The sequence below is a fragment of the Rhyacophila brunnea genome, unplaced genomic scaffold (assembly GCF_057557595.1).
Source record: "Rhyacophila brunnea isolate RB1 unplaced genomic scaffold, BYU_Rbru_1.0 scaffold_7, whole genome shotgun sequence".
In the NCBI taxonomy this organism is placed as follows: domain Eukaryota; kingdom Metazoa; phylum Arthropoda; class Insecta; order Trichoptera; family Rhyacophilidae; genus Rhyacophila; species Rhyacophila brunnea.
The window spans coordinates 33929613-33953566 of record NW_028233339.1 but is presented as its reverse complement, the minus strand read 5'-3'; the positions used below and the strand labels follow the sequence as shown (position 1 = coordinate 33953566).

At 33.7% G+C, this 23954-nt stretch overlaps 1 protein-coding gene across 1 annotated transcript; it reads left to right on the top strand.

The window, feature by feature from the left end:
* Window positions 1-13998: 13998 nt before the first annotated feature.
* LOC147064754 (hemolymph lipopolysaccharide-binding protein-like) lies at window positions 13999-19523 on the top strand. The gene is made up of 2 exons (XM_085958043.1): window positions 13999-14226; window positions 19282-19523. Exons 1-2 carry the CDS (start codon window positions 14043-14045, stop codon window positions 19443-19445), a joined length of 348 nt encoding a protein of 115 aa, XP_085814169.1. The 5' UTR covers window positions 13999-14042; the 3' UTR covers window positions 19446-19523.
* Window positions 19524-23954: the final 4431 nt, after the last annotated feature.

The window sequence follows — 23954 nt, the reverse complement described above, 5'->3', positions numbered from 1 at the left end:
GTTTCATGGCCATCATTTTGCCAAAAACATCAAATTCATCTTCAGTCTTGCTTAGTTTGTCGGTGATTAATTCTAACACTTTGTTGGCGCTATCATTCGATTTTTTTCGTTTGAACGATGGGGGTTCTGGTGCTCTATTGAGATTCGACCTTGGAGTAGTCGACAACGTGGATGTTGAAGGCGAATATTCTATCTGTAAATAAAATGTTGATTATTTTTTGTTGCAGTTCCCTGATACGCACGAAGAAATGGAGACGATTGCAGAAGAATTTAATAGTAAATGGCAATTTCCAAATTGCCTGGGCGCAGTTGATGGGAAACACATTGCAATCGTGCCACCTGCAGGCGCCGGCTCCCACTTTTATAATTACAAACATTTCCACAGCATTGTTTTGATGGCGATTGCAAATGCTAATTATGAATTTATTTATGTTGATGTTGGAACAAATGGACGTATTTCTGATGGAGGCGTACTGAGAAAATCTGATTTTTTCAAACGTTTAGACGAAGGCAGATTAAAAATACCTGCACCAAAAAAACCTACTGCTAATTCTGATGCACTGCCATTTGTTTATATTGGCGATGAAGCCTTTGCATTACGTAACGATTTCATAAAGCCGTATTCACAAAGGCAATTAAATCACAGTAAAAGAATATATAATTATTGGACATGCAGAGCCAGGCGAATTATAAAAAATGTTTTTGGCATTTTAGCTGCTAGATTCCGCATTTTTCAAGCTCCAATAAACATGAAAATTGAAAATATCAATACAACAGCTTAGCAATAGCTTGCTGTATGCTGCACAACTTTCTTCGTCGCAAATCAACACATACTTATACTCCTTCTCATGACCTTGATAGGGAAAATCCTGAGACAGGTTTAATAGAGCTCGGACTGAGGTCACAGGACACCTTAGCGCCTTTGGAAGCAACGACTAATCGGAACTCGACTGCCAATGCTAAGAAAGCGCGAGGAGATTTAGAAAAATATTTTAATACTACCGGGGCTGTCACATGGTAAGAAAGTATGATAAGCAATAGATAAATTAAACCAATGTAACAATTTAGTTAAAATGTTTTACCTCAATACAATCTTCGTTGTTTAACGAGTTGGAGTAACTCTCATCAGGAGACATGTTTTCCAAATCGTCCACCATGCTGGATATTGAGCTCGATTCTGTAAAACAAAATGTAAATTGTTAAAATACAACATAATACTCAAACTTGTTTTTTATTATCTCTCCCCTAAGTACCCATTCCTTCATACGGTTAATATTGATATTGGTATAATTGGTGTAATCCAGTATATCGGGTATTTTCAAAATGTGTTTTCCGCTGTATTCCTCATAACCAAACTGTACCATTAATTTTGATTGATGATTGACGATTTATTGATTGTCTCTGAAGGAACCTAACTCGAGCGATTTTTGATTTTATGATCATTTCTTTTCTTCTTCTTTCGACCATGTCCGATCATAATATGGACCTCCACGGAGTGGAGGTTTGTATTGACAGATTTTGTTTTTACGAGAAATGGATGTCAGCCACTTGCTCAACATATTAGGTCCATACTCTGACTCATACACAAATTGAAATTCAATGTGTACTTGTCAGACCCAGGATTTGAACCTGGGACCCGACCACGACTCAATAAGCCGCGCTTCCACCGCCATGATCGTACCTATATATTATTATTTCTTACCTACCTCAGCAAAGAATAAATAATTTTATTGTGACTAGAAATGATTCATAGCTGTATGTTTTAATTGCTTAATAGTAGCTAATCTAATGCGATGTCACTTTCAGAGATACGACAATGTCATAGTCTGCACGTGTATAATAAATAGCTTTAAAGCATTCCCTCGTACCTATATATTATTATTATTTATTACCTACCTCGGCAAAGAATAAGATATTTTATTGTGACTAGAAATGATTCATAGCTGTATGTTTTAATTGCTTAATAGTAGCTAATCTAATGCGATGTCACTTTCAGAGCTAGGTACGACAATTTCATAATCTGCACGTATTTAATAAATAGCTTTAAAGCATTCCTACGTACCTTCCATTTGGTCGTTCAAGAACTCCAAATTTTTATAGTACCACAGTTTGGGTAGATAAACTGCGTCTGTGCCGGCTCCGCTTCGATATGATGTCCTTACTTTATTTCTCTCCTTTCTGTAACCCGACCTCAATGTCTGTATTTTCTTTTTAACATCGTCGACCCTTGCCTGCGGCTCCACCTTGATTTAAATCTCCAAAAGTTCCGCATACGCCAAGGACTTGGCATCACGATTCTTGTATAGTGGGCTGGTCGTCTTCCACAACGATGGGTTGTCTTTAAAACAACTAATAAAATCTTCCAAGAAACTTTTCGAATGCACTCGTAGATCTACCATTGTTGTTATCGATGTGAGATGTCCGAACACTTTGAATGACAGTAAAATAATGATGGCGCTATCGTCCGTCGGCATAGATATAAATAATGTGACGGTAAAGCGTGGTGAACGTACGAATTTCAGCGGCTCGGCGAGTAAAATATCAAACATGTTTGAAATCCAACGAGCCTGGTCTGCGGATTAAAAAGTCCGCAGACCTGGGGTGCTCCACGCGAAAAAAAAGTCCGAAGACTGTAAATCGTCTGACTTGCGTGCCAATGGAGCGCCGGCATAAGGACGATGTTTCTGCATAGTGTTTTGTACTGAAGAAATTTTAGTTAAGACAAATGTTTCTGCATTAGGCTCAAAAGTTAAAAAATCAAACGATATAAGTATACAATATGGGTCTATAACGATTCCGCGCCGGGACAACTGGGCGCTACGCAATCGAATGAAATTCTAAAATAAATAGACGTTCGTGAATTATAGCTACTTTCGGAATACATATATAATAATTATATATTATTTAATACTTAGGGAGAATTTAAATATGCACGTGTAAATAATGGTTCAATTGTGCATATGTTTAAGCTTCGAGAGAAGAGAGTTTTTTATTTTTATATGAAGCGTTAGGCATAATAGTTTTCGATCCGCAATTTAAAAAAAATATGTTAATAGCAAAATGAATTAAAACTACTAGGTAGTAGATATAAACACACTAAACTTCCTCGTCTACTTTCTGTATTAAATCGTAACGAACGTCTATTTATTTCATTGATGAACGATAATTCATTCGAGAATGCGGCGCCCATTTGTCCTGGCGTCCAGTTGTTCCAGTGCCCATAAACCAATAAAATAATAATTATAAAATTTGAATTGAAATATTTTTTTGTTATCTATAATTAAAACTAAATATCATCAGTATGATCGTATTCAATACAAATATTATACCGATAGCAATAAAACTTTTGCATTGCAAAAGATGTACAGATTTGCTACGGAAGTATGATTGATGGTCTGAGAGATTCAAATTTATTAATTTTTTTTACATAGCTACGGTGAACATTACTACTTATAAATTTAAGACGTTCACAACATGACATTTAAAAACAAAGAAATAGTATTAAACAGTGTTAAGAATAAATAAATATGTGCAGTATCACAAAAACAGGATGAAAAGTACAAAAATTATAAAAAATATAAATTATATAGCATGGAAGTAACCCGAATGAGCTAAGTGGACCCTTCTTTAAGAATTTATAAAACAACGCCCACCTATACGCATCTTCACGTAGGTGGAATAAATCAACATCTGAAGCGATTTGGTTGAACAGTTATTTATCTCCCAATTGGCATCACCAATGGCAGGTCATTTTTGCTCCTTGGGAGAACAAACAACTGATGCTCCCGATTTCTAAGATAGTTATCAGGGAGATCAACGTACAATGTAAGTTATGTATTAAAATAATATACAATCACGGTGCCCAATGTGACACCGGTTTGAAAATAATAAAGATTAACGTAACAACCATATATTTTTTTTAAATTTATATTGTTATTAATACAGGTTTCAGATCCGGATCACGATTGAGCTAATTTTATCTATGATCGTGATCCAAAATGAGTACGCAATGAAAAGATTGATGAATTATGTATTTTTTTTATTGTTGACATCAATATGCATAAAAAATAATCCATATTCAACGTATACCTAATATCTGTCATATCAATCATGCGTCAATGTGTTCGCATTAAATCGACACCAATATAATAATTATTCCAATTTTTTTTCTTCACTCCTTTGAGTTTTTTTCAACCATGTCCGATCCTAATAGGATCATAATATGGGCCTCCACAGAGTAGAGGTTTTTATTAACAGATTTTGTTTTTTACGAGAAATGGATATCAGCCACTTGCTCGACCTATTAGTTCCATATCCTGCTTCACACACAAATTGAAAAACAATATGTGTACTTTGCCAGACCCAGGATTCGAACCTGGGACCCACGGCATGATAGTCCAACGCTTAAGCCGCGCAGCTACCGTGGGTATACGTATATTGTATGTATATTATTATTGAAGCACATGCAGTATGAGAGTGCTATAAATCTCTATAAAAGTCTCATTAAATTTTCGAAATTCCTACCATTTACAATATAACATAACGTAGCGGTCTGTTTTTGCCTAGCAAACATATATATCAACTTCCTCATGTAGGTAATTTGTTTTGATATGGTAGGCTGCAATGCATCACTCATACAGAAATATTTTTCTTTCTTTCTTCAATGACACAGCTTTTGATTGGGTTGTCATATCGATACCAGTATCGTATAGAACGGAAAATATCGAAGTATCTTTCAAAAAGTAGCGGTATCAAATGATGCTTATTTAGAAGGGATCTTTTTCTTACTATTGATATCGGTCAAATAGTATCAATACTTTTATGATGGCCTTATTATTGATTTCGTGCGTATAGGTGTATCTTTTTTGAAGTCATTCCTTCACCCAAATTTTCCCTATAATTTTCATTTCCACATTATTAAGTAATACTATCGAATAGGCTGTATTTACTTTGTTAAGATGCATTTATTGTTTTATTTTACCCACCTCACAGAACTGTTATTTTGAAAATACTGAGGCTCAGTTTGATTGACTGTGTAATCGCATCACAGATTTTTCTGTTAATCCACATCAATCAAAAATCGTTTATCATGCAATTTGAATCGAATAATACGACAAGGTCACTTGAGACTTCTCATAATTAATTTAAAAACGAAATCCACACTAAGTACTAAATAAAATTGTTAATTTTCTCCCTTTTAATTATCCCATGAAATCATACGTTATTACAACTAAATCTACACGGTTTTCATGACTCAATACTTATGGGCCTAGAGTACGATTGACCAAAATCTATCCAGGAAACTACGCTTTGGACATGCCTGATATAGAATATACGAAGGCATTGGACTCAATAATCAACGAACTATCGGGCGCTATATATCGTATTTTTGTTAAAATTATATAATTGTTATTGCCCAGACAGTAAAGATATTCTACAAGGTGATATAATATCACCCAAACTATTGACAGTAGCTCTTGAATACTTATTCTGGCAACGTAACTGGATTGATAACCGAATTATGAAGTATCCCTATCTATCCGAGGGGCTTGGGTCGAAATCCCGAAGGCCGAAATCCCGAAGGCCGAAATCCCGAATGCTGAAATCCCGAATGGCCGAAATCCCGAAAGCCGAAATCCCGAAGGCCGAAATCCCGAACACCGAAATCAAGAACGCTGAAATCCCGAATGGCCGAAATCCCGAATGGCCGGAATCCCAAAGGCCGAAATCCCGAAGAATAAAAAAAATACAAACAGTAATAATTGCAAAATCTTAACACTTATCTTGAATTGCGCAAATTTTACAAGGGAGACAAAAACCATTTTTTGTGGATTTCGGCATTCGGGATTTTGGCCTTCGGGATTTCGTCCGGCACCCCTATCCGAGTAATCTGAATAGCTCTAAAGCAGAATGCATGAATTTGGTAAGTAAGTAGGAAATATTAAAAACAAACGTTACAAAAATACTCTTTATAAAAGAGATCTCATGATTGTACTCGAGAATAATCCATATTATAACTATGGGTGACAGCCAATGTTTCGGTATAATTGAAATAAAGTATTTTTACCAATCTTATGACGAGCAATCTCACGTTTTTAACGCATTTTAAAACAATATTTATTATCAAAGACTTTTCCAATTTAACACATTTTATGTGACGATTATTTTTCGTTTGTTTTTAAAGTTAAGTACCCATAAACATGATTTTTCCCGTGCGTTGAAAAATAATAAGTGATAAAACTGTGAATACGAAATTAATGTTTATGCTATAGTTTATCGCATCGAATGGCACAGTGTGAACTGAGAAACCGATAGGACAGTACACGAGGAAATCTAGTATTACTTTATTGATATGGGTTGGAAATTTTTAGTAACACTATGTTTGCTTGTACACGGAACTTATTGTCTGAAGTGCCCATCTAGTATGTTGATTATATTTTTTCCAACAATATATTTTTTTTAAATAATCTCTTTTATCATTTCAAGTAAATACAAATGGTATAAAAAAGTCTAATAAAGCACAGTATCATAGAATTAATGTTTGTTTTTGACAAGGTATTATATAATTTGTGTTTACATTGTCAATTTAGTTGAATCTTTTTTCCAGACTATGAAGTGGACGAAAGTGGGAAAACTTCATATAAATATTACAGCTATGAAAAGCAATGGGCTGAAGCAGTGAAAACGTGTAAGAATGATAATGCAAGACTTGCCATGCCAACGAATGCGAAAGAAATGGATACGATAATTAAGACTATAAGAAAACATTACGCATGTACTAAAACTCTGGAACCTGGTTATGTACTATTAGGATTTCACGATCTCTTTAGACAGGATGAGTTTGTGACAGCAAAAGGTAAATAATCATTTTTACCCTACATAATCAGTAGTTTATTTTTGCATTTACATGACGGAAGTTATTAAAATAACAAACATATAACGAGGGATTGCAATACAGAACGAAAATATCTATAACGGTAACTTAGTATTTCTTATTAAATATTGACATGAATAGAGGCATTCGCTAAAAGACAATTGAAATAATGTAACCATAGCTCTATAAAGTCACTAAAAGAAATAGCAGGATCCGTAGATAACGTGATTTCTTCCTCTGTGTCTTTCGATCGAAAATAGAAATAGAATTAAAATCATCAATATCGTTTATCCTAGAAACATGTTCTAATAACTTAATGATTATTTTTATGAACTTTAAATTCGCTATTGTACCTATTAAATACTGAAAGTTCATAGAAGTCCGCACACATATTGTATGAATAAATGCCAGTCCGTTGTCTTATTTCTGCTCTCTTAATACCGAAAAAAACCGGTATTGTTATATCATTAATCATTAATTATAACGACTTGTACATAATATTTATCATCATTTTCTTCGGCCATGTCCGCCCCGCCCCTTAGATGAAGCATATTATGGACACCACAAGGTGCCTTCAAGAACCCCTGTCGTTCATCAGTCTTCTTGTTTCATACCAGCATCCTGTAGCTCTACCGTGTACACTATATTATATAATATTAAGCAGCCTTTCAGGACGCCGAAATCCGGTTGGTTTGAAGAACAGGTTAAAGTTCTCTTTTGGCATTCAAAGCACATGGCCGAGTCAGACCCAACGTCGTCTCTTCACTCTCATAGTGATGAGAGGCTGCTTGGTTCACTATCGTATCTCCTCATTACTTCTAAAGCCACTCTACTCAACTCTACTCTACCACCCCAACGCACACCCAGTATCCTTCACAGAATTAATATCTCTTCTTGAAGCTACATATAGCTGCTTCAACGGCAATACGGTTGCTCTAAGAACGAATACTCAGGACAAAATATTGGCACTGGGATAACTGGGCGCCGCACTATCGAATGAAATAATGTTTATTAATGAAATAAATTGACGTTCGTTATCATTTGATACAGAAAGTAGACGAGGAAAATAAATTTTCATATACTACTTAGTAGTAGTAATTTATTTTGCCCTTAATATAATTTTTATTTTATTGCGGATTGAGAATTATTATGCCTGACCTCGACCTGATCAAAATCTCTCGTTCTCCTTCAGAATCTGTCTTCATTTAGGTCTATTCAAAATCGCTTCCTTCCAGCTTAGAACACCCAACACCAACACCTTTAAATGAAACTCGATATTATTCCGGCCCTCCATCTGTATTAGCTCAATTAGGTCTTTGTTTATTTTTCGGCTTCCCGAATGTTAGTTTATTAATTATTCGCGACTTGTCCATCCTGTGTACATAGCAGTGGCGAGGGGTGGAGGAAACCGCTAAGATTCGACATAAATAGCGCACACTAAACTTTGTCCTACTTCTTTGTTTCCAATGAACTAAAAATTAAATTTGCAGATGGTGCTGATAAGTAACTCTGCCTAAACCAAACCATAATAGTATTTAACCATAATCCTATGACGATTCCAATAAAAATAATACACACTTTTTCCGTCATACTTAATTGTTTTCGTTGAATTAAGAATTCATTATAATATTACAGATGCTGTTGGTTAGGTTTTTTTAAATTCATGAAGCCCTATCTAATCAAATCACAATCGATAAAAAAGATTCTTCAATCAATAAAATATCTATATTTCTGTATGGTTTAATGCAGGGGTTAACAATTTTTTGGTCAAAGGGACAATTTTGAAATCAAAAATATTTGGCTGGTTGCACTTTCTTTTGTAAATATTTTCTGTTTTTAATAACGCAAAAAAATAAACAAATATTCCATTGTGTAAACTTAAAAGGAAGAGAGCTTTTTTTAACTAATTATACATTGTTATTGCTCTTATTAATATACTATAAAATATATTTTTCACAATGAGTTTATGCAATTGTTTGTTTGAAACAAAATCCTGCAATCTAGGCTCACATTTTGTGGTGTGAATAAGCAAAACCATTCCAACCAAATTATCCATACGCAATCCACGAGCAGCGAGAGCTTCCTGATGAATAATAAGTACAATGGAAATTAATAATAGTATTTGTTCCAGTTTATTCAATAACTTTTACCTTCGTCAGACTAACACACCCGCATACACAAATAACAAAGTATCTGACCTTTCTTTCTTTTACTCTTGGCAGAGGATATATAACTTCAAATGTAATTTTTAATATTCGATATGAAGAATAAAAAATAATACAGATTTAACATAAATCTCGCGGGACACATCAAAACGTCATGTGGGACATGATTGGGACACACTTTGTGAACCCCTGGTTTAATAGCATAATTTTAGATATTTTGTAGATAAACGTATATTTTTTTACTATTATCTAGTATGGTTTGGATTAGACAGGGTTTAATTGAATTTTAAAAATTTACAAACACTAAATGAAAATAAATCCGTTCGACTGACAAAGTTTAGTGTGCACTATTTATTGCGAATTTTAACAGTCTACCTCTACCTTTCACGACTCGTATATAACCCCTTTATCTAAGGAGACCAAATTTGGTGGATTGTACGATGTGCGGGCCCCCTACAAAGTGTACAACTCTATTTCTATCTTAGTCTCCACACTAACCGTGTGTCATTGATGGGCCCGAAGATATCACGCAGAACTCGAACGAGCGGAGCTGTCTGCCAGGGTCCGTCCTCACACGGGCCCAATTGGTCATGGAGATCTGATAGCAACCGAGGCCAACTTTGCGGCATTCGAGAAATTTGCAGCGTCGTATGGGGAGCGGGATAGTCCCGACTCTTCTGTAGACACATCCATTTCTATTCGTGACACTCAGTATGCGGGTACACAAAGCGTTTAACGTTAGCGGACAGCAGAGCCAGTCCAAAAAACAAAAATTTTCTTTCTTAACTTTCTTCTTTAAGCACTACGGTGCATGGTTGCAGCATCGGTCCCGTGCGGCTCCGTCTCGGGACGGAATGAGCACTTAAAATCACTTCTTTCAGACACGTTTAAAGCGTCATAGAAAACGGCCGTGCATATCCACGGCTGTGCATATATGACGGGTGGTGGTGGGCACTTTAACGTAGTACGCTCCGCTTACATGAGCCCAACACGCTTTCCATGATTTTTGCTATACACCAGGTTTTCGAGCAATACACGACAACTGGTATGTTATTAGTGTTGTGTATAAGACACATTTCAAATAATATCGGTTCAATTCTTTGGAAAGTAACACCTTCATCAAACCGAAGCTATATTTTTGCTGCCTAGAAGAATACTTCTTTTAATATTGATTAATAGGCTACCCTCGCTGTTAATGGAGGACCACAGGTACACGAAATTGTTGGTCCTATCTATAAAGTATAATATCAGTAGGGCATCGCGGTATTGTGAATATGTATAGTTAATTAGTAATGACCAATATATTCTACTCAGGCAACTGTAGTACCGGAAGGGAAATGTGTCGGTTCAAAATGTATAAGCAAGTTATAATGTTATATTACATACTTATAGAAAACGAAGCTACGAAGAATTTAAGTAAAATAAGGCATCGTCGCTAATATTGTTAGTGATTCAAAGTTAAAATATTGGATTTTTTTAATTAAATATTCTGGTTTGACTTAGGCTATTTATTTTATTATCATGTTTACGAATACCTACATATTATTTGATTATACTATTGCATACTACGGCATTTTTGTGTAACGGTAGGTATCTTTTTTTATTACAATACATTACTTTGTTCCGTATGAATCTGTTTTGATTTGAGTGATTACTGGTAGTATTAAAAGTATTAAAAGTACCTATGCATTTTTATACAAATAAATAATTGATTTATTTTCATCATCAATTCTGGGGCTGAGATGCGGAAGGTGGTAAGTCACAAAAGTGAAATTGTTCAAGGGGAGCAGTTTCAAAATTTAAAACTGCTTTGAATGGTAAAATATAACAAATAAAGTAAAGTAAATTTTTATTTCAGTATAAAAAAACCTAATTTTCTTATTTTTTTTAAATGTTACGTATCAAAATTAGTGTATCTTTTAATATAAAATAGCATTAAATGCGAAATAAGAAGTGGACTTACTTCACTTTGTTACTGAAAATGTTGCCAGCCAAATGAAAAACTTTAATAGCACAATGAAGTAAGTCCAACATTTTTCATATTATATTGTAGTCGATATGATTGTCACAATTTATTAGAATGCTATAAGTTACTCTGCTGTATTCTGCTTCTATAGGGTAGATGACTTACTGCGCAGACTTATGATTTAACTTTAAAAGTATAACATTTTTTGGAATCTGCTTCTCGTAGATATAAGTCTCATTTAAAAATCGGCACCAAAACACCATTTTCGAAAAAAGTGGACTTACAGCCAGCTGCTTCTGACCCCCAGAATTGATACTTTCAAATAAATATTTATAAAGAATATGTTTTAAAAAAGCACCGTTATTTTTTTAGGACATCCACTCCAACAAGTATTTCACGAATTTGCTAATGGTGAACCGAACCATTCGTATGAGAGGTGTGGATCGGTGCATTTATCATCCGGGAAATTAAATGACATCAGATGCGATTCACCAACAGAATTCATATGCCAGAAAGACTTGTTGCCAGAATCTGCTGAACGCAGTGGTAAGACATTAAACTCAAAATATCTAGAGATAACAGCGAGAAGTGAATTTCGCATTAAAAAAAAATAGTTTACTACGATAGTACCATTATTTTACCGTGCATTTATTAATAATAATGAGAACATTATTGGTACTGCAGTGTTTATCAAGGTTTGCTACTCCGATACATTCCTGATGATATTATATACTTAAGTGATCATCTAGTGTTATAATATTACAATAATATACTATGGTTCTTGTTCTCCATATATTTTTTTAATGTAAATTAATTGTAGCCTACAATTAAAATTTTGAAACCTGAATGACAAGAATCTCTTAAATTAAAGGTACGTCGTGAGGGGGGGGCTCTAGCCTGGGGGCCCAGGTTCAGGAAAGGCCCGGCGTGACGAGTCGACCAGACAAGTGAGATAAACATAGATCACAAATTTGCTCTATTCGCTAGATATTAATAATTAAATATTTTTGGTTGTACGATGCAATTTTTAACTGTGTGCCAACACCCTACAACTCCATAATTCAAATGGATGTACATATTAAAAATACAAAAAATTGCTAAAAATACACTTTTACCGCGTACACCATTTAGAAAACGCTACTGCAGCGCGTCACACTGCCTGTACCCTTAGCGATAGGTAGGGGGGGGCGCCAAATATTCTAGCCTGGAGGACCGCTTCACGATGTGGGGCCATGGTATTCATCCTTAGTAATCTGTATTTGTGAATTTAAGAAGTGTAACTAAAAGAAAATTTCTGGTTTAACAATAATCCTACCGTCGCATTAACAAGCTCTTTGAATTATAAATGCCTACATTTAAACGACATACAGCACGCATTATAAGATACGTCAAATGCTTTCAAGATTATCGAGACGAGATTTTATTTCATCAAGCAATCACACATTAAGTTAAACTTCTAGAATCTAGATGATAATATGATCGTTAACTTGTATATTTCATATAGTATTTACAAATTATTTATTAGATAATATGTCACTTGGTGTATTATTATTGTGAAATAAAATTGATACACATTAACCCACTAGATCCATTCTATTAATAAAATTATAATTAAAATATATACATATTAACAGAAATCTTTATTTTCAGCATGTCCTTTCATACAATCAAATAAATATACGTGGATGACCGGACAACCACATAATTGGGGATATGCAAATTGCGGATCTTCCCATCACAGTAAAAATATTACATTTTTTTTATTTTATATTTTTTTTTTCAAATTACTTATCACAATTTTTCAACTTATATTTTTTTATAAATATATCTACTTATAAAAATGTATTTATGATACAAATTTAGCTATGAGAGAACATATTTAGGTAGGTACCTAATTACATTTACACAATACCTACTTATTCAGAAAAATATGATTATTATGTGAAATTAGTATAGTAAATCATTAAAATATGAAATTTCAAAAAGATACGATAATACATAGCTACTGTAGAGTGTAAATTGATTAGCTCTACGGTTTTGAGATGTTCTGTTTGGCTATATTATGTTATTTGTACGAAAACAGTTCTACAAAGAATTAAGAATTGACCGAAACCATTGGGACGAATCTCAAATCGTTCAAGTCAAATAAAAATTACGTCAACTAGCATACTATTAAAGCAGAAATTTGTAGTTACATTTTAAAAAAATAATTATAAAATCAAATTATTTTTTAACGTGTAATTTTAAATCACTGAGAATAGCAAAATTTAGTTAATATTTATCCACAGTAATAGTACAATTGTCATTCTTGACTACCTAAGTTTATCAAGCGCAGTGTAATTATTTAGAAATAAATGTTTTATCAACGAATAACTAATGCTACCTTTTTAATTCGTATAAATTACCGGTTCGGCAAAGTGTTGGAGCATTTAATAACTTTTTAATTTCTACATTTAAATAACATTCTAATTATATCCAATGGCCTCCTAATCAGAACACAATAGCTGTGGCTTCGTGCTGTAAGGATTAATGTTGGTTGACACATTTATCATATGTTTTGTTTTGTAAAACACTAAATTTGTTTTTTCAATCATTTACTATGTCATAATTATTATTGACTGTGTAATATTGCCTAATTATCAATATGTATATATTATTTTCCTGCGATGGCCGAGCAATAACATAATATCGGTTTATACTTAATATATAAATAACCTATAAATAAGATATGTAAATATTATCTTAATATTTACATATCTTATTTATAGGTTTATATTAACATATCGGGTCCCCGGTTTGAGAAATTCTCACGTTGTTTGTCAGGTTCAGATTAAGCAATTGGCTAAAATCAGTTTCTCGGTAAAAAAAATCTGTTAAGAAACCTTTTTGTGAGAAGGCCTCTAGATCAGCACTGGATTGTAGAATCAATTAAAAAATATTTTTTAAAAAGTTTTCTTCTGTTTTTGCCTCAGATTTTTTCAGAAAACCGAATTTCAGGAGTGTCTATAAACTTCACTTGAATCCGAAAAGTTGGTCAATGGCACATACAATATGTGAATCTGAAGGTGGATATTTAGCAATCATCGACGATGCCGCAGAAGAGAAGTACTTGCTGAGTTTGATCAATGCACCTGAAAATATTGTGAACTACTCAAAGAAGGACACCATCTGGCTTGGTTACCACGACTACTTCATAACAGGAGAATACGTGACAGTGTTGGGTAATTTACAAATATTTAACTTATACACGAGCGGAGTAGATCGCACACACAGAACATATAATAAATAGAATTCCGATAGCCTATATACCAGTACAGTAAACTTTGTTGCAGGATTTTGAATGTGTGAGTGTCCTACGAAAATAAACCTGCATTATAGACGTACACTATTGTGTGTAATACCCCAATATTAAATGAGCATCAATGTATAAACCAAGAGCAGTTGTCAGTATTCGACGTTTGACGTATTCTTGACACGTGTTAACATTTATCCCGTATTCTTCCTTACTCAAGATCGATTGTTTGTTTCTCTTTACCCGTTAGGTATTTCAGTTCTCATTATTTCTGAGTTCCCTGATCGTACATGATGACGATGCCAGAATGTTTTTAGTAGATTTTGATTGGTAACAATTCAATGGTTCGACTACATATTTAATGTAAATGATAGATAGAAAAGTGTCGTCTCATCTTTGACGTTGTTAATCAGTTACTTACATAAAGATTTAGGACATTCTGCGATTTATTTAATTGCAAATTATATTTAATAGTTTTATTTTTATTTTTTACCAAATTCCGTCACTTAACATTTAGATGTACGATGGAAATCCTTTAATCCTTTCTATGCCGCAATTAGTTAATTGGTAGTAATTAACATAAGAATTGGTGTAATTAGGGCGTCCAAAGACGCTTTGGGCACTTAACCGGTTAATGTAGGTGCGTATTACTTTTCTAATCGATTACATTTCATTTTTATTATTATTATAATATAACAGTGGCACCAGTGAATAACAGCTATAAATATTTTGTCATCAGTGTGCAGTGTGCATCTCCACTGCAGAGAACTACTAGTTTTTAAATAAAATTTTATTCATATCAAAAATATATAATTATACAGCTAGTGCTGATAAACAAAACCGTGCAACTGAGGGTTATAATATATAATAATAAAAAAATAGTGGCAATGCTAGATCACTCTCAACTTTAGAGAATGCTTGACATAATTTGACTTTCAGAACTCGCTAAATTCAACATTGAATCGTCTAAAACTTACTTTTTCAATAGTGGATATATCCGGGAGGGTTATTTTCAAACAGCGTCAAATCAATTTCAACCAATCATTTCATCGAAAACGCAGACATCAATAATCATGCTAAATGTCAAATAATATTATGAAGGTGATCAGGATCACTGATCAGGGTTATGACGTGTTTGTTTTGTTGCTATTAAAAACAACCCGTTTATGACGGAAGAATAAATAATTAAAAGATCAAAAGAACTTTTTATATACAACGTTTTTAAATTTTCTGTTGAATTATTATGCTCAATATGCTCAAATTTATACTTGATATGAAGTAAATAAAAAACAAACAAATATAAAATACTGAAAAGTAATTTTGACATTTCATTTTGATTTCCATAGTAACGCACGTATATATTAATAATTTAGTTGTTAGGACCACCCCCTTAGCAACCAATAATAGTCTTTTACTTTTTACGGATTTTTCTGAAATAACTCTCCATACAAAACAGAATTAACTGAAAATGAATTCAATTCTGAGTAAAGATTAATGAGCATCCAAATGTATGAGCATCGTGTTCTGATATATTCTAAAAGTTTCAAATGTCTAGCTAGTCGGGAAGTTAGTTAAAAATCGATTGCAAGATTTGTACTGGACAAACATACACCGTACAAACAAGAATACGAGCTAATAAAATATCGCTCACTTAGTCAACAAGTAGATTTGACCAAATTTGAAAACTACCTCTTGATACAGTATCCGTGCGACATCTTCAGGAATACTTCAAGAATACGTTCGTAAGTCGTTCAGCGTCTTCACAAGTAAAGCCAGTATCCCGTAAATCGTAGACATTATACAACACGTCATGGCCTTTTAGCACGGCCTTGCCAGGTTGAAACTCTTGAGGCATTATATCCGTAGTATTTAAAAACCCTTTTATAGTTGTAGTTAATGATGATGACTGATGAGTCTCATTCCAGACGGTGCCGTCTGTAAATTTTGTACAAAATTTGCTGAAGATAATTTAAGTTTGATGTAAGAGTCACGTTATATAAATAAAATTGGTCTTAGTGGTCCTTTCTTACCATGAATTTCACACATACTTTTAGGCCCTATCTATAATTAAGAACAGGGGTAATCAACCTGGTCCCTACCGCCCACTAGTGGGCGTTCCAGCTTTTATGGCATTAAAATCCTTAAAGTCTTACCTATATCAAAATTTGTAGAAAATGATATTCAGTTTATTGATACCTTTCCCTACCTCATATCTTGTGGAATCAGGCTTTAGTGCTGTTAATCACATTATGACCAAAGAAAGAAATCATCTGAATATCCGAAAGAGGAGACCTTCGTTTCTTCCTCACAAAAATTGAGCCAGATATCCAGTATTTAGTTTCGCAGCATCAGCCTCAGGGATATCATTAACAATTTAATTAATTAAATGTAATAGTATAAATGAAAAGATAGATTAAACTACTGTAAGTTGTTTTATAAGATTTATTCCGCGAAACTTAGCGAAAGTAATTATTATTATATGCTTTAACTTGCTGTAGCTCTGTAAAGTAAAGTTACTTCCCTAATTTATAAATCACTATTACTGTGGAACCGGTGGGCGGTTAGAAAATTTTACTACTAATAGGGATACAAAAGTGAGCGGTAGGTATAAAAAGGTTGACTACCCCTGATTTAGAGCTTTTAAACCGGGTTAAACCAAAACTGGTTAACCGGGTAACTGTGTGTTTTTTAAATAACCAAAGACCTAATAATTGTACTTGGTTAACCGGCCAAAATCTTAATAGATATAAAATATACAATAAAATCGATTAGCAACGAATCAATTTGGTAGCAAAATTACTTTACATTGTAAATAATAACTTATTATGTGCTTATTTATTACGCAAGCCAATAATACTAGGTCAGTTGTCATACATCTGGTCCTTGCAGAGTAGTTACATTTAAAACAATGTAATAAAAATAATTTAATGACTCTCCTTTTGACGTATATAGTTGCATTATAAAAATTAATTCTTAATTTACTCAAACATATCAAATAATATATTTTCAAATTAGACAATATAAACCGGTTTTTTATTCCTAAATAAACCAAAAACCAGGTAGTATTTTTAGCCCGATTAATTTGGTTGTACTAATCTATATGCATGAAGGTTTTCTTCGACAGTAACTAATACATACGTAGTTAAAGCCGTAGGAGTATGGGTTAATATATAAGTGCAAAATACAAGTTTAATGGGTGAAAATGTATACTTTAAGAAAATTTCGCTTTCGATTTCGTGTTCCGCAGTGTTTAGGTTGGTAACTCATTTTAAATGCTATGCAAATTATTGTTAATTTATTTTATTTTAATTTAAAAATAATACTTATAATATTATTAGTTTTTTGATGATGATTTTCGTTCGTTTTCAAATATGTTTTTTATAAATGTCTATATACTGCATATTAATCAAAAATATTTAATACTTGTTTCTGAGTTTGATCCACACTATTATTATTTATATTTTTATATAAGAAACATGGGCTAACTTTTGATTCATAATTGTCGCAATGTTTTTATGTCAGAAGCGAAATAAAGTAACCATACCAAGGGTGGAGTTTCTGGTCCGTAAGTATTCTTATTGGCTCCACGAAAAATGCATAATTTATTGATCTCAATGCTATACGGTTATCCCTTTCCGCTACGACAACTCACGGCGTATTAAGGCTATACTTCAGCTGAGACATGGTCTAAAAAGATCGTGACTAGGCGATGTGCAGATTGTGCAAATGACGCGAGCCGAACGAAATATAATTTGTCATAAAAATTTAACATGCGTCCTTTTAATGTTATGTTTATTATTATATTCGTAATAATAATAGTAAATTTATTGACATGTTTTCTTTTTCAAGTACATGCGGAACGTTTTTTAGTCATCTTTACACGATTTAAGAATATATTTCTCCGACGCTATCACAAAACAAATTGACGTGCTCACACCTCGACTCTCAGTCTCCGATCGGCGACGACTGTGAAATTTCGTTCCACCTACTCTAGAAAATTATTTGCCGTTTCACTTATGTATGTTCTTAATATAATGCATACAATAATTATTTACATGTAACCGGTAAATGTTGTACCTACATGCTAAATTTTATTACCCCGCCCCAATCCGTCATATTAAAAAATAAATATATGCTATGAATATTTTTTCAAAATGGACCCCCCATACCATTTTTATGCGCGCGCGCCTGTCATTAATGGTATAATTACGGTAAATTTTACCACGCTTTTATTAGCTCCTATTCTTGTTTGTGCGGTACAGATTTTTTATTGTGTGTCCAGTACATTTTTTTTCTTGTTTGTCCAAGATTTGTTTTGGACGATTGAAGATTTTTAACTAACTTCCCGACTATCTAGACATTTGAAACTTTTAGAATATATCAGAACACACAATGCATTCTTTTAATATGTTTAGCGATTTTTAAGTAGAATTGAATTCATTTTCAGTTAATTCTGTTTTGTATGGAAAGTTATTATTGTCGGTTGCTAAGGGGGCCCTAGCAACTAAATTATTAATACGTGCGTTACTATAGAAATCAATATGAAATATCAAAATGACATTTCAATATTCTTTAATATTTATTCAGTACAATAAAAAGTTTTTATTAATAGGTACATTCGTCTCTATTCTGGCAGAACACACTAACTGGAGAATACTAGTTTTGAGTAATTTGACTTTGAAGTTGTTAAAATGTTTGAAATAATGGTCTATCATGTGAGTTTATTAAGTAATCGTAAAAAGGGTGACTTTAAAATAAAGACTGTTTATTTATTAAGAAGGTTTCCAGACGGTAAAGTTTGAAATAAGGAACATTTTGGTACTTACTCAATATGTCATTTTTTCGAATTAGTGTTTTCTGCCAGAACAGTGACTATATAATTGTCAAGTTTATATGATTCACCAGAAAATTTAAAAACGTGGTAAGTATATAAAAAGTTCTTTTTATCTTGTAATTATTTATACATATTTTTTCCCGTTTGCAGATGAGTCACTATCATACGGCGGTGGACACCTGGTGGGTAATAGTAAAAATCACTGTGGAGCGATGGATGAAAAGGGTCTATTCAAAGTAATGGAATGCGGTGTCCATGCAAAGTTTGTATGCGAGAAAGAAATCCTTTCCGATATGGAGTGTGAAGATATATAAACTAGTGATACCATTTTCCAAAGAAATGTAATCAATTGCAGATTTAATACGATGAATGTAATAATATTATAATATAATTTTATATTATGCATATTACGTATTTATTTTATTTTGCTATAATATCGTCTCTGTTCTGGCAGAACACACTAACTGGAAAATACTAGTTTTGAGTAATTTGACTATGAATTTGTTAAAATGTTGAAATGGTCTATCATGTGAGTTTATTAAGTAATCGTAAAAAGGATGACTTTAAAATAAAGACTGTTTATTTATTAAGACGGTTTCCAGACGGTAAAGCTTGAAATAAGGAACATTTTGGTATAACTAACTCAGTATGTCATTTTTCCGAATTAGTGTCTTCTGCCAGAACAGTGACGATATAATTATGTACTATTAATTCAACGGATTATCGTGTAATATTATGAATGTTATTTCGAAAAAAATGAAGTTTTAATAAATATACTTAATTTGAATAACATATCGGATTAATCCTTATTCTTATGCAATTTCCTATCTTCACTTTATTGACTACTGCTGTAAGAAGAATTTGGTGGAGCTGCAGTCGTATAAATTACTGGTATTCTTAAGACACTAAATAATGCAATGTTTTCCTATGTCATTTACACCGTTCATTTTTATTTTGATAATTTATACTTTGGACGCTGAAGACGCACCTGGCGCGTAATGACCAGGTGGCCGATAAATGTAATTAACTTGCATTTTAAAGGTGGTAATTAAAAAATCATTATCTAGTCAGCAGTTATAGTTTTGCTTTCTCATGAATTTGAATTATATTTTCTGAAACCGCTAGAAGAAATTACCAGGTAGCAGTGCCACCTGTCCACATTCGTATCGATGCGCTCAATGCGTTCAATGTGTCCGATGCGCAGACAGATAGAGAAAATGTGTGCCTTAGACGTGCAACATTCATGTACGACTTATTAAAACTATATGACCCAGAGCCTGCCTGTTAATCTGTCATGCACCATCTTCTATGCAAATGCGTCAAGACTGACTTATTGATAAAAGGCTACATTTATATAGTGAGAGTCAGACGCTGCCTGTGAAGACCAGCTTTTATGCGAAAGCAACATACAGTTTCAGGACGCCATACGAAAGTTTTCATGATTCATGACTGGATGACATCTTCGAAGATAGTGAGAGGTCATGAATGATGAATATTAAAAAAACTGACTCGCATGTTCAAATGCTATAGCGCAACACGTTCATGTTTCCAACTGACTCCAATAAAATAAAAAGTCAGAACGGATCTTTACCTATAATTGAACGAAAGTCTTCGGGTCACTACTGAGCAGTGGCGCACCCAGGATTTAATATTGGGGGGGGCCCAAGGAGGAGAATGTCAATTAGTCCCATAGACTCTTTTTCTTCTTCACAGCTTAATTTCTCATTTATCGGTCTTTTGTCTATTGCACTCGGTGTACCTATACCATGGTCCCCACATCCTGAAACAGGCCCTTAGGCTAGGATATTAGGAGATTAAATGCAGTGTAAAACACTACATTAACGTTTTTCAAATTGTGTTTTAGTTCAAATTAAGGGTACTTATACAGTGAATTATTGGCGATTTTTAATACATCTACTTTAATAATAGAGCTGTCGAGTATCGAAACATAATAATTAAAAAATATATTGCATAATTATATAAGTAATTGAAAATGTTCATGGCCATGCAGTGTAATAGACTTTTTTACTATTAACGCTTTCGCTGCTGAATAGATAATGAGATTTTAATTGCCCCCTTTAAAATGCACGTTAATTACATCGATCGGCCGCCTGGTCATTACGCACCGTGTGCGTCTTCCGCGTCCAAAGTATTAAAGCTAATTTATGTATGTTTATCTCACTTATCTGGTCAACCCGACACGCCGGGCCCCCCACAGCCCAGGCCCCAGGATAGAGCCCTGTCAGCCCTCCCCAGCCATGACCTACACCACTCCGGAATTCGGGTGGACACCGAGAATTTTTTGACATTTCCATTAGAGGTTGAGTTTCTAAAAAAACCCGACATTAGTGTTTCGAAATTTTTGTGTTAGAAATTAAAATCTAAGAATTTTTTTTAAAGAGGGTGCTGGAGAATTTCAAATCATTTTTTTGCCGTGTTTTTATTTGTCTAAACTATTGGCTTTCAATTTCAATGTTTTTGGGGGGGGGCAAGGCCCCTTGGCTCCCCCCCTGGGTGCGCCACTGCTACTGAGTGACTCGTTTCCCATGGCTAGTATGCGTGGTTGTGTGTATGCTATTCGGTGCATACCTTTGACAGCGAAGTATGTATATTATGTATGTGCAGTATTTCGCAGCGTTACCGACAGATAAATTAAAACAAATATCTCATAATGCAATAACAATAATATATACCTGCTACTTTATTAGTAGTGCCTCATTATTTGAATTTACATTGCATAGATAACATGACGCATTTTATATAACCAATGCAGATCTTAAAACATTAAAAAGATTTTTTAAAGTCAAAGATAAACATAAAAAATATGCGCTCAATCGTTAATATCCTATGTAATTACAAATTTTTTATACAATTATTTATACCATTGAAATTTAGTTTGATTATGTATAGAAACATAATTCATAGTTTTAATATATTTGGTTGCAAATTTATAAGGTGCTCCCCTTATTTAAATAAGCCTATTAATCATTTGTCACATTTGGAAATGACTTCGCATATCAAAAATGTTATTTATTTTCAGTGTAATCATTTAAAGCTTAGTATTAGTAACAAGGTGTCATTTTTTTGGCTACCACTTTTTTGATTTTTGACATGCAGACACTTCATTGTTATTGGTTTACATGAAGTGGAAAAACTTCAGTGAAATCGCACGATTTCAAGACACTTTTTTGCGAGCGAATTTCTAACGAGTTACCAAAATATAACCATTTTAAATAATATACATGATATTTATTAGGAATATAATATGTATGTTAATACATATTTTATACTATAATAGAAATACTATTAGTATAGTATAATAAATTATCAAAAAAAAGAATAATAAAAAGTTTGCGTCGAAATATTGCAGAAATAAAAGCGATATTAATATGTTTTTATGTCTCAAAGACAAAAGTGATGAGGAACTGTTTTTCGGACCCTGCGATTATCTGTATTTCTGGCACCCAACTCGAGCAAGTCAGCAGCTACGCCTATCTCGTACAGCAGGTGTCCATAGACGGAAGCATGCACGATGAAATTGCTCGAAGAACAAAGCTGGGATGGAGTGCTTTCGGACGTCTGAATATTATTATCTTCAAGAGTGACCTACCATTATGTCTTAAGCGTAAGGTGTTCAACCAATGTGTGCTACCCGTGCTCACGTATGGCTGCGAGACGTGGACCCTCAACACGAGAGATGTCCAAAGGCTAAGAGTCACACAGCGAGGCATGGAGAGGTGCATGTTGGGCATCACGCGAAAGGACCGTAAGAGGAACGAATGGGTTAGGAAGCAGACAAGAGTACGCGATGTAATAGACGTTGCCAAGCAGCTGAAATGGAGATGGGCGGGGCACATTGCTCGCCGAAAGGACGGCCGCTGGACAAATGCCGTCATCCAGTGGTACCCAAGGGGTACAAAACGGCCACAGTGTCGCCCTAAAAGCCGCTGGATTGACGATCTGGTAAAGTTCGGCGGAAATACGTGGCAGCGAACGACACAGGACCGAGAGAGTTGGAGAAAGCTTGGGGAGGCCTTCATCCAGCAGTGGATTGACCCCGGCTGATGATGATGATGATACGTACCTACTTTCTTTATCGTAATAATATATTATATATCTTACACCGAGATCTATATAGTCATAACTACAAATAACATGTTCTTGAGTAATTTGAGTTTGAATGTTAAATAATGAACCACAATTTAATTAATTGCAGTAGACTGCTGAAAAATACGGCGGTCTAGTACAATAAATATTGTACTAAAGATGAAATATTTTTTTAGGCAAAAAGGCCTCATGTAAGATAATGCCTCTATATAGCTCTAAATTAAAATTTTAAATATAAAATAACCATGGACACAATTGTCTAAGAGGCCACTGCTTCCAAGTAGCAATTAATGCCATATCGCATTAAAAAATAGATTTTTTTCAATCGAACTGCATTCATAATATGTTATTTTTGGGTTTTTTTGCAGTTATGACCCTATAGATCTCAGTGTACGATATATACTACTCTGTTTTTTATTCATTTATAATTATTTGAATACATGACCGGAGAACGATGGCTTAATTACGCAGTTGGAAGCATTCTGTGCATTTTTTTGTTCGATCTTATGGTGAAGAGGGCTTAGAATAATTCATTTGACGAGCACACTGAAGCTGATAGTTGGGTATGATATTTACGTACGTATTTATACGTGATACTGGATATTTATTGTAATAAAACAGATATGTACATGGGTATGTAATTAGATCCAACCGTTTCCTCTTATTCTAACACATTTATTTGACAAACAAAACTATTTTCCGTTCTATATATTTGT